Source organism: Erinaceus europaeus, chromosome 2 (assembly GCF_950295315.1).
Source record: "Erinaceus europaeus chromosome 2, mEriEur2.1, whole genome shotgun sequence".
NCBI lineage: Eukaryota > Metazoa > Chordata > Mammalia > Eulipotyphla > Erinaceidae > Erinaceus > Erinaceus europaeus.
In genome coordinates this window covers 3,030,272-3,044,482 of record NC_080163.1, presented here as the reverse complement: position 1 = coordinate 3,044,482, position 14,211 = coordinate 3,030,272, and the positions used below count along the sequence as shown (strand labels likewise).

The 14,211-nt window shown below is 58.6% G+C and overlaps 1 protein-coding gene across 1 annotated transcript; it reads right to left on the bottom strand.

Annotated features, from left to right (window-relative positions):
• Nucleotides 1–457: 457 nt before the first annotated feature.
• CYTH2 (cytohesin 2) lies at nt 458–9,722 on the bottom strand. Its single transcript, XM_007536231.3, has 12 exons — nt 9,511–9,722; nt 6,907–7,054; nt 6,742–6,808; nt 5,745–5,863; nt 5,083–5,163; nt 4,727–4,839; nt 4,485–4,633; nt 2,895–3,006; nt 1,240–1,316; nt 1,049–1,120; nt 809–963; nt 458–719 (listed from the first exon to the last, which is right to left on the bottom strand). The coding sequence occupies exons 1-12, from the start codon at nt 9,527–9,529 to the stop codon at nt 632–634; spliced, it is 1,200 nt and encodes a 399-aa protein (XP_007536293.1). The 5' UTR covers nt 9,530–9,722; the 3' UTR covers nt 458–631.
• Between the last annotated feature and the right edge of the window lie 4,489 nt (nt 9,723–14,211).

Genomic DNA, 14,211 nt, shown 5'->3' with positions numbered 1-14,211 from the left:
GGCTCAATCAAAGGTACCTGCTCAGAGCCCCACCCACCACCCCTCCTGGGACATCAGAGCCCAGGCAAAGCCCACCGTGAACAGGGCCTCTCCAGATGCTGCCCCCAGGCCTCCTTCCTCTTTCCACGCCTTCCCAGAGCAGAGGCCCCAGATGTTAGGTCACCCCTCAAAGACCACAACCCCCGTACCTGGCTGCTGGCTGGCCCAGAGCCCTTGCCCCAGGCAAGTCTAGCTCCCCACTAACCACCTCTGCAGCGCCCGTGGGGGTGGCATGCCGATGTAGGGGCGGGAGGACCCAGGGGCCACTGACTGCAGCGATGGCCCTCTCTTGCTGGGTGAGTACCGAGACAGATGAGAATGGGCCAGGGGTCCCTGGCCTGGTCCCCCCTGGGTTGGTTCCAGACAGGTACCTCAGCTCCGTGAACCCCAGGAAATGAGGGGGGTACGCAGGCCGGGAGTGATTAAATAATTAATAAGACTGCCAACAGCGCATTAATTACAAAGAACGAGAGAGGAGCTGGAGGTGGTGGATTTTCCAAATGGGGAGACCAGGACACGCAGCCCCAGAGCCCAGGGGTCCGGCCACCCGGGCGGGGCAGCTCGGTAATAAATAATGGAGTGGGGGCGGGGGTCAGGGCTGCTCCTGCTTCTTCTTGACGGAAATCCGCTTCTTCCTGGCAGCCAGCATCTCGTAGAAGGGGTCCACGCTCACAGCCGCCCTGTACAAGGGGAGGGACGGGTGAGGGCCGAGGACTTCGGGGCCTGCCCCCACCCCCACCCCCACCCCCCGGCTCGGCGCCCGGCTTACTGGATGGACTTGATCCACTCGTCCTTCTCCTCCTGTGTGGGGGCTGAGATCCGGTACACCATGTGGTTCCCCTCCACCACCCGGCCGTCCGCCTCCGTCTTGCAGGCTTTGATGAGCTGCCCCTTGTTGTTGGGGATGTAGAGCTCAAAGCAGTTCTGGGGAGACATGGGGGGCAGGTAAGAGCTGGCGGGGTGGAGGGGACAGGGAGGCCCGGGGGCAGAGGGGGACAGAGGGCCTCACCGGTTTCCGGGGGTCGTCCACCTCTCGGATGCTCAGATTCTCCAGAGGGATGATTCCTCGGGGCTCCTTGTCCTGAGAAAGCACAGCAGACAGGACTCACCTTCCCCACGTTCGCACAGGCCCCCTCCGCCCTCAGACCCAGGGGTCCCCCAGCCCATTCCCAGCCCCTCCCTCCCTCCCTTCCTCCTCACCGTCGTGTACTCGAAGTAGTAGAGGCAGTTGTCTGTGAGGATAAACCAGCGTCGCTTCCACGTCTTCACCCGGCCCCCTGAAAGGGAAGGGGTGGGAGGGGGCCTGGGCTCAACAGGGGGGACAGGGCCTCAGGGAGGGGAGAGGGACCTGAGAGGCAGAACCGGGGGGCCCAGGACAGAGTGGTGCATGGGAGGAGACAGGCAAGCGGGGACAGGCATGACAGGGTGCAGGAGCCCCAGCCCGCAGCCCCCTCTTCCTGTGGCTCCTGAGGCCAGGGCGCCCTCTGCTGGTGTGTGTCTGCCGGTGGGTGTGTGTGTGTGAATGGGGGGAGCGAGGCCGGCCTTGTACCTACCTCCTGGGCAGACAGCCAGAAAGCAGGCAGGACCAGGCGAGGAGAAGGGAAGGCAGAAGAATGGGGGTGCCCCCCAAGAGCCGCAGGCAGCAGACAGAAAGGGGGAGCGAGGGAGGAATGCACAGAGAGGGGGGCAGGGAGAGATAGAACAGCAGAGACACAGGCAGAGGGAGGGAGGGAGGGAGGGAGGGAGGGGAGGAGGGAGAGAGAGAGGGAAGAAAACCAGTTACATCCACATGAGGGGGAGAGGCCCACACGCGGGCTCCGGCCCCCCCACCATGAGTAAGATGTCTCCCCCTGGAGATCACCCCCGCCCCTTCCTCGGCCGACACAGGCTAGGATCTCAAATGCCTGAGAGCCGTCAAGCAGCTGTGACCTCAGGGCAGCGTCATGTCCTCTCTGAACTCAACCGGAAGCCTAAACCTCCCTGCGTCAGGACGGCCTGCTTCTGGGTGCTTTGTGGCCACAGAAGGGTTCACCGCAAATGTGACAGTGGCTTTTACTGAGCCAATCACTGTGACCACAGTCACCAGGAGGCCCTGCCCAGAGGCCCCGAATTTAAGGGGAGGTGCCTCCTCCCAGCTGCCATCAGGCAAAACCAGGTGCTCTAGGAGGGTGGGCGGGCTGGGATTTGGGTCCAAGGCCACCTCTGGCCAACAGAGGCCACAGCCCTGGGACACGGGAGTGGCTGCTGGGGAAACCGCCTCTCCTATTCCCGCGACCCACTGGGCTGCGAGGCTGGAGCCCAAGTCCCAGAAGAGGGAGCAGAGAACTGAGCTGTGCTGGAAGCTCCCTCAGACCCTAACTGCTGCCCTGAGAGCTGAGACTCTGTGGGAGCCTGTCCCCAGGGGCAGCCAGTATCTCTGGGCCCCAGCTGTGCCCTGGTGGCCCATCCTGCCCCAGGGTCCCTGCTTCACGAGGCTGGGGCCACGCTGGCTGTGTTTTCAAAGCTCCCAATCAGGAGTGAGCAGCACTAGGATTGAGGGGTCCCTGCCAAGTGCCCCTGAAACTGGTAGTGCTGTGGGTTTTGGGGTGAGCTGCCCCCCACCTCCATGGCACCCAGGCTGGGGGCTCTTCCCCTTCAAGAAGCACAGGGCTGAGGATGTTTGGCGGCCCCCTCTGTAGCCACAAGGGCTTCAGGACAACCCCCCACACACACACACACCTCATCCCCTCCTTCAGACTGGACCCTCTGCCTGAGCTTATCCTCAGCTGAGCTCCACAGCTGGAAACTGAAGTCCAGAGAGGGCCAACCGCAGGGGCACCAGCGCCCAGGCACAACCACCACCCGGGGGCGCGTACCCAGCTTCAGGAGCCAGCCCTCACGGTCCGGGTTGAAGAAGGTGTGGGTCAGGTCGTTGCCGTCGTCCTCAGGGATCTTGAAGGGCTCATTGCGGATGCTGTCGTAGAGGTTCTGGGGGGGAGGGGGCGGCGTCAGTGACTGGGGGGGGGTCTGGGGGCCAGGGCTCCAGCAACCAGGGACACAGGGACACCAGGGAGAGGAGAGGGGAGACCAGGGGAGAAAGGGAAGTGGAAGGCAGAGTGGAGGAGTCCCAGGAAGAAGGGAGGAGAGGGATACGAGACTCAGAGGTGAGGCGACAGTGCAGGGTGGGGAGTTCCGATCCCGGCGCCGCATCTAGCAGAGTGGTGCTCTGGCCTCTCTAGCTCACAGGAAATGAATGAAATTATCCTTTTAAAAAAGGAAGGGGGGATAGTGGTGGAGATGGCTCGCCCAGTAGAGAGCGCTTTACCAAGCACAGGAATCCAGGTTCAAGGCCCTGGCCACCACATGAAGCACCTATGTGGAGTGGCACTGTGGTTTGTCTCCTTCTCCCTCTCTATCTTAAGAAAATGAAATCCACCAGGAGGAGAGGAATAGTGCAGGTATGGGACCCCAGTGGCTTAAATAAATAAATAAAAAGAGGCTGGGGAAATAGCATAATGGTTCCACAACAGACTCTCATGCGTGAGGCTCTGAGGTCCCAAGTTCGACTCCCCAGCACCACAAAAAGCCAGAGTTGAGCAGTGCTCTGCTATGTATGTATATGTGTGTGTATCTCTCTTACTAAAAATAAATAGGAGGGGCCGGGGGGTGACTCACCTGGTTAAGCACACACGTTACAGTGTGCAAGTACCTGGGTTCAAGCCCCTGGTCCCCACCTGTAGGGGGAAAGCTTCACGAGTGGTGAAGCAAGTCTGCAGGTGTCTCTCTGTCTCTCTCCTATCTCCCCCCTCTCAATTTCTGTCTCTATCCAATAATAAATAAGAATATTAAAAGGGGGGCATGGGACAGGGAATTCTGTGGTGGGAATTATGTGGAACTGTACCCCTCTTATTCTAAGGTCTTGTCAATATCTCCATCTTATTAATAAAAAAATTAAAAATTAAAGAAATAAATAAAAAGAAATAAACAGGAGCCAGGCAGTGGTGCATGCAGGAGAACACACCATGCTCAAGGAGCCAGGTTCAAGACCTTGTCCCCACCTGTAGGGGGGAAGCTTTGCAAGTGTTGAAGCAGGGCTGCCGGTGTCTCTCTCTCTCTCTATCTTCCCCTTCCTTCCCGATTTCTCTCTATCTCCAACCAGTGAGTGAAAATAAGAAATAACAAATAGGGTCTGAGTGGAAGCTTCGTGAGTGGTGAAGCAGTGCTGCAGGTGTATCTCCTCTCTCTTCCTCTCTGCCTTCCCCTCCCTTCTCGATATCTCTCTTAAATAAATAAAACTTTAAGGAGATTTATAAAAAAGGAGAAAAGACAAGACACAAAGACGACAGCAGCCACAGCTGGCAGACGTGGGGGCAGGAGACACACCAATCCCCAAGGAGGCAGCAGGCCAGAGAGACACACAGGGGTCAGCCTGTCACTCATGCGGGTGGGGGCGGGTGGGGGCTGACCCTGAGCAGCTCCTCGGGGAGGTCCCCGCCCTCGTTGATGCCCCGGTTCATGGCCACGAAGCGCTCAAGGCCCGGCTTGTCGCGCACGTTGGGGTTGTGCAGACTGGTGTTCAGCATGATCACCGCGAAGGACAGCACGTAGCAGGTGTCTGCGGCGGCAGCCAGGGATGGCAGGTGACCATCTGCCCCAGGGGGCGCCCCTCCTCCTGCCCCCCCCCGTGCCCCTAGGAGCCTGTCCCCACCTGTGGACTGGAACACCCCGGGGTTGCACAGGCAGTACCGCTGCGCGAAGGCCTCCATCATGCGGTCGATCTTCTGGGCCTCTCCTGGCAGGCGGAAGCTCCACAGAAACTGCCTGGATGCAAGAGGAGGGCAGACGTGGACCCCGGGACGCTCGGCCCCGGTATCGGGGACCTGCCTCTAGAACCCCGACCGGCCCCGCTCCAGACTCGTGACACAGCGTGCCCACCAAGCACTGGCCAAAAGCAGGCCAGAGGCCCTGCACGGACACAGCTGCCCTCTGCTGGGCAGCTGGATACAGCTGTGCGTGGAGGCCCGACACCCCTGAAGCCAGGAAGACACGGCCCACGGCTCTCACCTGAGGGCCTGCACCAAGTTGAGGTCAGTGAACTCGTGCAGGTCCACGAAGGCGTGGAGCACGGCCAGGTTCAGCTCCTCCCTGCAAGGACGGGGGCAGAGGCAACTCAGAGCAATGTCCGGGGAAGAGGGAGTGGGCAGAGCGTGCCCCCACAATGGGGGTGCAGGGCTCTTGGGAGGCGCGCCTGCCGTGAGACTGGGTTCCAGAGGCACCCAGAGACAAGCCCCCCAGTCCCCTGTGGAGCCGCCCACAGACGGCCTGGACATCTGAGGACTGTCCTGTCTCCCCAGAGCCTGATGCTCCCCTAGCTGGCCAGAGGGTCCCCAGGCATCTACAGTGGCCCCCATGCTCCCCTCAGAAGTCCAGGGATAGCCCCACGTATCCAGCTGTCTGCAGATGGTCCCACACACTCTTGCCCCCCAACTTACAGGTGTCTCAGACATTCATGAGACGGTCCCCAGGCACCACGGGATCTCCCCGATGGGCCCCAAGCTCCCTGTGCCCAGTCCCCAGCACATCCACGCCTGCACATGGCTCCCCCACACTCAGAGCACCCCCGATGGGCGTCCCGTCTCCACACCCCCCAGATGCTCCCAGCCTCACTCTCCCCAGCCATTAGGCCATCCCACCATCACTCAGAGGAGCTGGGGGAGGAGGCTCACCTCTCGCCCAGGTAGTCCCCGATGGCCGTCTTGTTCAGGCCCTCGCCCTTGTACAGGAAGCGCGCGATCTCTTCTGGAGTGTTCTGCAGAAGCTCGTTCTCCACCAAGAACTGGATCCCCTGATTTGGGGCAACATTGGGGGGCGGAGTCTCAGTGCTAAGGGCCAGAGTCACCCGCAAACTCCCTGCAAACTTCAGCATCAAACCCGCCCCAGCCTACAGAGAACAGGTGCAGCTGGCCTTTTCAGGCTCCTCATATGTCCTCACCTACTGCCTGGGACAGAGAAACATCCCCACCCCGGGCCCTCTGCCTTGCTCCGGCTCATTGCAGCCTTGTGAACAGGGTGTGACATGGGGCAGGAGCTCAAGGAAGGTCTGCTGAGTGACTGGACAAACTACAGCTGCTTCAGGCAAGGAGCGTGGAGCCGGCAGCACTGGGGTCACCGCGACCACTCGAGTTCACTGGGGATCCAGGTCTCTGTGCCAGGAGCCCCCTCCAGTCAAGGCAGAAGCAGCCAGCCCTCTGGCCCCCAGCTTCGCCCAGCAAGGGAGCAGGCCAAGGGAGACCTCTGGAAATGGGCGTAAAAAAGCACCAGAGAGAAACAGAGAAACCTGCTCCCTGCACCTAGTATGCAGACTCACCCTCCTGAAATGTGCCCTCCTCCAGGAAGCCCTCTCTGATTCCACCAGGATCCACCCTCAGAAGCACAGCCTGGAACCTCTCACACGGGGCACTAGCGAGCCCTACCAGCCTCAAGCAGGCGATGCCCCCCGGGGGGAACTCAGGGGGCACCAAAGAGCATCTGACCAGAGGGGCCAGAGGAGGACGGGATTTAAGCAAAGGTCGGGAGGCTGGAATCTGAAACCGAAGGCCAGGACCCAGTGTGAGTGTCCCCAAGGCGGCTCTGAAAGCAGCGAGCAGCTGAGCCTGGAGGCGCTGGCCGCCCCCCCCCACCCCACTGAGCGCCACCTGCCGCCCAGCCCTGAGGCCTCAGTACCTTCTTGGGGTCCATGTTGAACTTCTTCCTGCCCATAGCCATCTTCCGGTTCCGCTGCAAGGTCTTACTGCGGGGCATGGGAGGAGGGGGGGAGTTGCAGGGGTGAAAAGGTCAATGCCATGGCGCCAGTGACCCCTGGTCCCGGAAGCCCCGACCCCGCCTCACCTGCCCTCATTGGCCTCCAGACCCTCCACCTCGCTCATGGCTTCGCTGAGCTCCTCCCGCAGGCGCTGGATCTCCACCAGCAGCTCCTGCTTCCGCCGCCGGATGTTCTCCAGCTCCATCCTCTCCTCCGGGGTCAGGTCTGGGGGTTCTGGGGGGACAGGTCAGGCCTGAAACCTGGGAAGCTGGATTCTTGCCATCTGGGGGAAGCCCAGGGCCGGAGGGGGGGGCGGTGACAAGACTTGTGGATGGCAGGAATGAGGGCTGGGGGCTGCCTGGGAGACAGCTCAGCTGGTGGAGCGCAGGACCGGTGGGCTCAAGGTGCCCACGACACCTGCTCTCGCTCTCCCTCGTGAAAATTCTGTACGGCAGTGCTGGTGCCCTGCACAAATGCAGCTCAACTCCTCCCAGACCGATCCTTTCATCCTTTTTATCTCAGAGAAAGAAAGAGCTGGAGAGAGACGTGTGTGGTAGTGCTCCGACACGGTACCAGGGCTTGAACCCCCACCTTGGCAAGAGCTGTGTTTTACAGGGTGAGCTACCTCCTGCCGCCTCGCCTCGTGCAAAGTCAATAGAAACAAGGTTTTCTTTCTAAAGGACTTATTTATCTGGGCTGGGGAAATAGCTCGCTTGGACAGAGCCCTGCGTTGCCTTGTGAGCCACCAGCTTTCAGACTGGCCTCCACCGGGCTGAGAGAAGCCGAGGTGCTGCCCCACCCGCTGCCTGCCTTAGCCCTGTGCCGAGTTCCTTTCTTTTCTGCTGGAGCTTGGTGCCTGCACTACGAATCCACTGCTCCTGCAAGCTATTTTCGCCCTTTTGTTGCCTTTGTTGTCGTCGTTGTTGGATAGGACAGAGAGAAATGGAGAGAGGAGGGGAAGACAGAGGGGGGGAGAGAAAGACAGACACCTGCAGACCTGCTTCACCACCTGTGAAGCGACTCCCCTGCAGGTGGGGAGCCGGGGGCTCGAACCGGGATCCTTATGCCGGTCCTTGCGCTTTGCGCCACGTGTGCTTAACCCGCTGTGCTACCAACCGGCCCCCCAAACTTTTGTCTGTCTTACTTGCTTTTTCTTTTTCTTTAATATTTATTTATTCCTTTTTGTTGCCCTTGTTATTTTGTTGTTATTATTGTTGTTGTTACTGATGTCGTCATTGTTGGATAGGACAGAGAGACATGGAGAGAGGAGGGGAAGACAGAGAGGGGGAGAGAAAGACAGACACCTGCAGACCTGCTTCACCGCCTGGGAAGCGACTCCCCTGCAGGTGGGGAGCCGGGGGCTCGAACCGGGATCCTTACACTGGTCCTTGCGCTTTGCATCACGTGCGCTTAACCCGCCTGACCCCCTTTGTCTATCCTAACCCTGTGTCTCCAGGCCACAGGTTCAAGCCTCTGGCCCCTACCTACGGGGGAAGGGGGGAGCTTCATGAGTGGTGAAGGAGTGCCGCAGGTCGCTCTCTCCTTAACTCCACCTTCCTTCCGTATGGATTCCTCTGTCTCTATCCAATAAATAAAAACTATATATATATATTTAGCACAGAGAAAGACAGAAGGACTAACAGAGGCCGAGAATCAGCTTGGGTCTCATGCTTGTCAAGTCGCTGTGCCAGCCACCTTGCAGGCCACAATAATCACGGCAAGAAAAGGAAAGAAGGGTGGTCGGGGAGGTGGCGCAGTGGATAAAGTGTTGGACTCTCAAGCGCGAGGTCCTGAGTTCGATCCCCGGCAGCACATCTCCTAGAGTGATGTCTGGCTCTCTCTCTCTCTCCTATGTAACTCATTCATAAATAAATTAATTAAATTAAAAAAAAAAAAAAAGGAAAGGAAAGGAAAGAAGGGGTCAGGCTTGGCGCACCTGGTGCGCAAGGACCCGGGTTCAAGCCCCTGGGTGGGTGGGGTCACAAGCGGTGAAGCTGGGCTGCAGGTGCTTATCTCTCCCCCCTCCTCTCTCACTTTCTCTGTCTCTATCCAACAAATCAAAATATATGTATTTTTAAACGGAGCGGGTGAGGCTGCTGGATGAAGTGTGTGTGTGGGGGGGTGGCGATGACGGCGGGGCGCCCCCAGCCCGGGAGGGGGGCGGTGAGGAAGGCGCTCTCGGACCCGCAGCCCCTGGAGGAAGGGCCGGGGCTCTGGACTCCCGGGGAGGCGGGGACCCCAACTTCCGCGCCCATTACTCGGAAGGGGGCCGGGGCCGTGGTTTTCTCCCTGGGCGCGGGGTCCCGACTGCCCGGTCCCCGGTGAGAAGCTCCGGCCGGGAAAGCCGCCGGCCTGCGGCTGGGGCATCGGCGGCCCCCGCGATCGCCGGCCACCCCGCCGCCCCCCGCCGCCGCCGCCGCCCCCGGGCTCGCCCGGCCCCCACGGCGGGAATGGTTGCGTCCCGGCCGCGCCGCCGCCGCCGCCGCTCCATCCCGCCCCCTCCCGCCGCCACCGGAAGCGGGCTCGGCCCAAACAATGGCCTGGAACGCCCGGCGGGCGGCCCCGCCGGAAGCGGCCCCGACGCCCCACAAAAGGCCGGGCGGTGTCGCGGCCTCGGGGCGCCGGGGTGCGGCGAGGGGAACGGCGACGGCGGAATGTGGGTTCCGCTCCGCGGCCCCGTCTCCACCTACCGTAGACGCCGTCCTCCATGGCGGCGAGGAAAGCCCGCGGGGAGTCCGGGGCGGTCCCGCCGGTCGGGCCTGGGTCCGCGTCGGCCCGCGGGCTCGGCTGAGCCCGCTCAAACGCCCCGGGAGCCACCGCCGCCTCCTCAGCGCCAGTCCTCAGCGCTGAAAAGACTCTCCCTACGCCTCCCAAGCGCCCCGCCAGTCGGGACCGCCCCTCGGCCCGGCACCGCCCAATCCGTGGCGGGCCCCCTCGTCCGCTCCGCCCCTGGCGCCGAGGGGTCGTCCAGCGGGGCCAATAGGCGCTCGAGGAGCAGACAGAGCCCCGTCAAGCTAGAGGAGACGGTCTGTGGGGCCAATGGGAAGGCGGGCAGGACCTCGGACCCCGCCCCCGAAACAAAGGAAAGAACTTGGTGGTCCAGCCCGCCGAGGAGAAGCTTCAGAAAGGAGTGGCTTGGAGTGGCGGCCGTGCCGAGCCGAGGGGACTGCGCCTGCGCGAGGGCCCCAGGCGCTGGGACACTGGTCCATTCGGGCCCCGCCCCTTGCGCTGCGTCACGGAGGGCGGGCGGTACTTTGTGAGTCTGGCCACCAGGGGGCGGGACCACAGCTGTCGGCGGTTTCCGGGAGCCGCGCCGCCTCTGCTGCCCAGCGGGCGCTGGGCGGCGGCGGTTGCCAAGGCAACGGGGAAGCCTCCTGGCCCAGCCTTGCTGGGGGTGCTGGCCCCATCCGACACCCCCTTTCCAGGACCTCTTGCCCACCTTGGACTCTGCAGAATCCAGGAGCGACGGAACAAAAGACTGTCCACTAGAGGGCCACTGTGTGTGCCTGAAGCCCCGGGGGCCACAGGTTCAATCCCCAGCACCAACTCATGTCGGAGCTGAGCGACGCTCTGATGTGCATGCCTCTGTCTCTTTTTCCTCTCATTCGCTCTCTCTTAAAACGGGGAGGAGGACATAGCTCACTTGGGTAGTGTGCTGCATTGCCATGCATAAGACCCGAGTTGGAGCTGGACATCTACAGCATTAAAGAAAGCTTCAGGGGAGGGTAGACAGCATAATGGTGATGCAAAGAGACTCTCATGCCTGAGGCTCCGAAGTCCCAGGTTCAGTCCCCCGCAACCCCCATAAGCCAGAGCTGAACAGTGCTCTGGCAAAAAAAAAAAAAAAAAAAAGAAAGAAAGCTTCAGTGCTGTGGTCTCTTTCTCTCTTTCTCTTTTTTTTTTAAACCGGAACACTGCTCAGCTCTGGCCTATGGTGGTGCGGGGATTGAACCTGGGACGTGGGAACCTCAGCCATGAGAGTCTGTTTGCATAACCATTATGCTGTCTACCGTGCCCCTCTCTGCCTATCAAAAAAAAAAAAAAAAAAAAAGGCCAGGAGTTCTGAACTCACGTGTGTGACGTTTTATAAAACTAAGAGAGCAAGAGGGCAGGAGGAGTCGGGCGGGAGCGCAGCGGGTTAAGCGCACATGGCGCAAAGCACAAGGACCGGCGGAAGGATCCCGGTTCGAGCCCCGGCTCCCCACCTGCAGGGGAGTCGCTTCACAGGCGGTGAAGCAGATATGAAGGTGTCTGTCTTTCCCTCCCTCACTCTGTCTTCCCCTCCTTTCTCCATTTCTCTCTGTCCTATCCAATAACATCAATAACAGTAACAATAATAACGACAACAACAAAACAAGGGCAACAAAAGGGAATAAATAAAATATTAAAAATAATAATAATAATAATAAATAAGAGGGGGGGCCAGGTGGTGGCGCACCTGTTTGAGCGCACATGTTACTATGCCCAAGGACCCAGGTTCAAGCCTCCAGCCCCCACCTGCAGGGGGAAGCTTTACAGTGGGGAAGCAGGGCTGCAGGAGTCTCTCTCCCACTTCTCTCTTGACTTCTGTCTCTATCAAATAAAGATTTTTATAAAATAATAATAATAATAAGAGGGGGTCGGGCAGTAGCACAGCGGGTTAAGCGCACGTGGCGCAAAGCACAGGGACCGTAGGGAGGATCCCAGTTTGAGCCCCCGGCTCCCCACCTGCAGGGGGGTCGCTTCTAATCTCAGTAAAAAAAAAAAAAGGGTACTGCACCTGTTTGAGCACACACATTACAGTGCGCAAGGACCCAGGTTCAAGCCCCTGGTCTCCACCTGCAGGGGGAAAGTTCCACAAGTGGTGAAGCAGGGCTACAGGTGTCTCTGTCTCTTTCTTTTCTACCTCCCCCTCCCCTCTCAATTTCTCTGTCTCTGTCCAATAATAAGTAAATAAATACACTTAAACTAAGGTCAAGGAAATAACTGAACTGGTAGAGTGCAGAACACTCATGTCTGAGGTTCGGAGTTCAGTCCTCACCACTGCATGTACCAGAGTGATACTCGGGCTTGACTTTTTTTTTTCTCCTCTCTCTCTCTCTCTCAAGAAACACTTTTTCATATGTAGTAAACAAAATATTTTTTTAGGGTATTGTTTACTGATTGATGGGAGGCACACACCAGAACATCGCTGTGGCATGTGAGGTGCCAGTTATCCACCCGGGAACCTCATGCTTGCAAGTCTACCACTTTGTCCACTGCCACTGCACCACCTTCCAGACCACTATTTAAAAATCTAAAACAAACAAACAAAACAACAACAACAACAAAAACATTGCACCAAAATAAAAGACTGGGGTGGGGGGAGGGTTCAGGTCCCAGAACATGATGGCAGAGGAGGACCTAGTGGGGCTTAAACTGTAATGTGGTCAACAAGGGCAACAAAAAGGAATAAATAAAATAAATATTTAAAAAACCCTGTAATGTGGAAAACTTGTACTTTACTGTTAATAAAGAAGCTAAAAAATAAATATCAAAAAGCCTACTTATTCTTCCATATAAAATGGTATGCTAACTGGTGCCTGTTATGGAAAATACAGCAGGGGAAGAAGGTCAAGGAGGATGAAGTCACAACCCTTCCTGAATTCATAGTGCCCCCTGCTTCTCAGGCTCCTCCCTCTCGCCCTGAAACTCCTCGCCTCAGTATAGCATCACCCACTTCTCTGGATTTCTGTCCTGCCCCTAGAGTGTTTTCCCTCCTCTCAGACTCTCCTCCCTGTGCAGAATGAGGGAGTCCTCTCACACCCCAGACCCCTCCCCATTGCCTGGACTCTCACTCCAGGTCAGTGGATGGAGGCGAAGCAGGTGCAGGTCTGTCTGGGCATGAGAACCCAGGTGCCCCAGTCATGGGCAGGTGCCTAATCAGGTCTCAGGAGGTGTCTGGGCTGTGTCCTCATTGGCCCATTCCTGGGCCAGAAGGGTGGGGACAGATTCGAGGCCAGGACCTAGTTAAACTGACAGATTAGACACGGAGCCTCCTAATCCCCTCAGTGACCTTTATTGGCAGCCCAGGTCCTGTCCTCCTCTCCCCAAGTGGAACCCAGAATCTGCTGGCCCTACCCGCCTCCTCAGGCTGCAGTCTCTCCGCCCCCAAGAACTCTTTCCTTGTCCTTCTAGCTTGCAATTTAATATGCATCTCCACACTTGCAGCGTTCCCATCACACACACACACACACACACCCAGTCCCTACCCCAGATTGTATCCAGCTAATTAATCCCATCCGGTTGTTAAGAAGGGATTCTGAAGGATAAAGGGAGGGGGGAGGCAAAAGAGGGCACAAAGGCTGATGCAGTACTTGGACAGGCTGACAGGCAGTGACGGTTCCTGCCCTCGGTGCAGGGACACTTCCTTCTGCCTGGCACTGGCTCCTTTTGTGCTTGGCTCCCAGCCTGCCAGGCACTTAGGGAGATAACCGTCTGGGCCAGAGTCCAGGCCGGTGAACCCACACCCCAGAAACACACATACCATTAGGGCTTCCGGTGATGCAATCTGGGGGGCTAGGTCTCCCCCTCAGCACCCACTATGCCCTGGCACTCACAGCCAGAAAGGGAAAAGGTGGTTCTGAACCCCCACCTACACAGCAGACGCCCAGGTTCAGAGTCAGCCACCAAGAGCAACCCTGAAACTCAGCTGCCCTCTGGAAACACACCAAGAGAGCTGGGGACTCACCTGAGGTCTGTCACCACCCCACCACTCCCGGCCATCCTCAGTGAAGTGGGGAGCCACCCTGGTGGAAAGTCCCTTGGAGAAATTGAAGTTCCAACATTCCACTTCTACTTACACTTCTACAGACGGGAAACTAAGATGAAGAGCATGGAGTGATTCGCCCTAAGTCACCACTTGGGGAGTTGGGGCAGAGTTGCATTTACAGCAAAGTTTCCTGGATTTTTTTTTTCTTTGCTTTTTACCGGAGTGAGGATCATTTCTGGAACCATCCGTTCCACCCCGGTTCCATGGCTGCCAGTTCTTAGCAACATCGCCCCGCCAGATATTCGTCGGGATGCGGCATCATCTAAGTTCATTTCCCACGTCTACGCTCGACCGGACCTGCCAATATACGCGGATATCTTCGCCCACCCTGTCCGACGCTTGACGTCTCGTCACCCAATCTGGTCCCCTACGCCTACACTGAACTTCTCTGTTCCAGTCTCTTGGAAACAGAGCTGGCAGTCAGCTGAGGTAAAGAACAAACACCTCATCACAGACCCCTGCAAGCGTCAACCCGGCTTTGACCTAGCACGTTATGATTGGGCCCTCCTCAATCGCTATCGAACAGGCCATGGCCGGTGCGCCGCTATGTTCCATCGCTGGGGAGCCAGAGACGACCCGAACTGCCCCTGCGGCTCCAGAC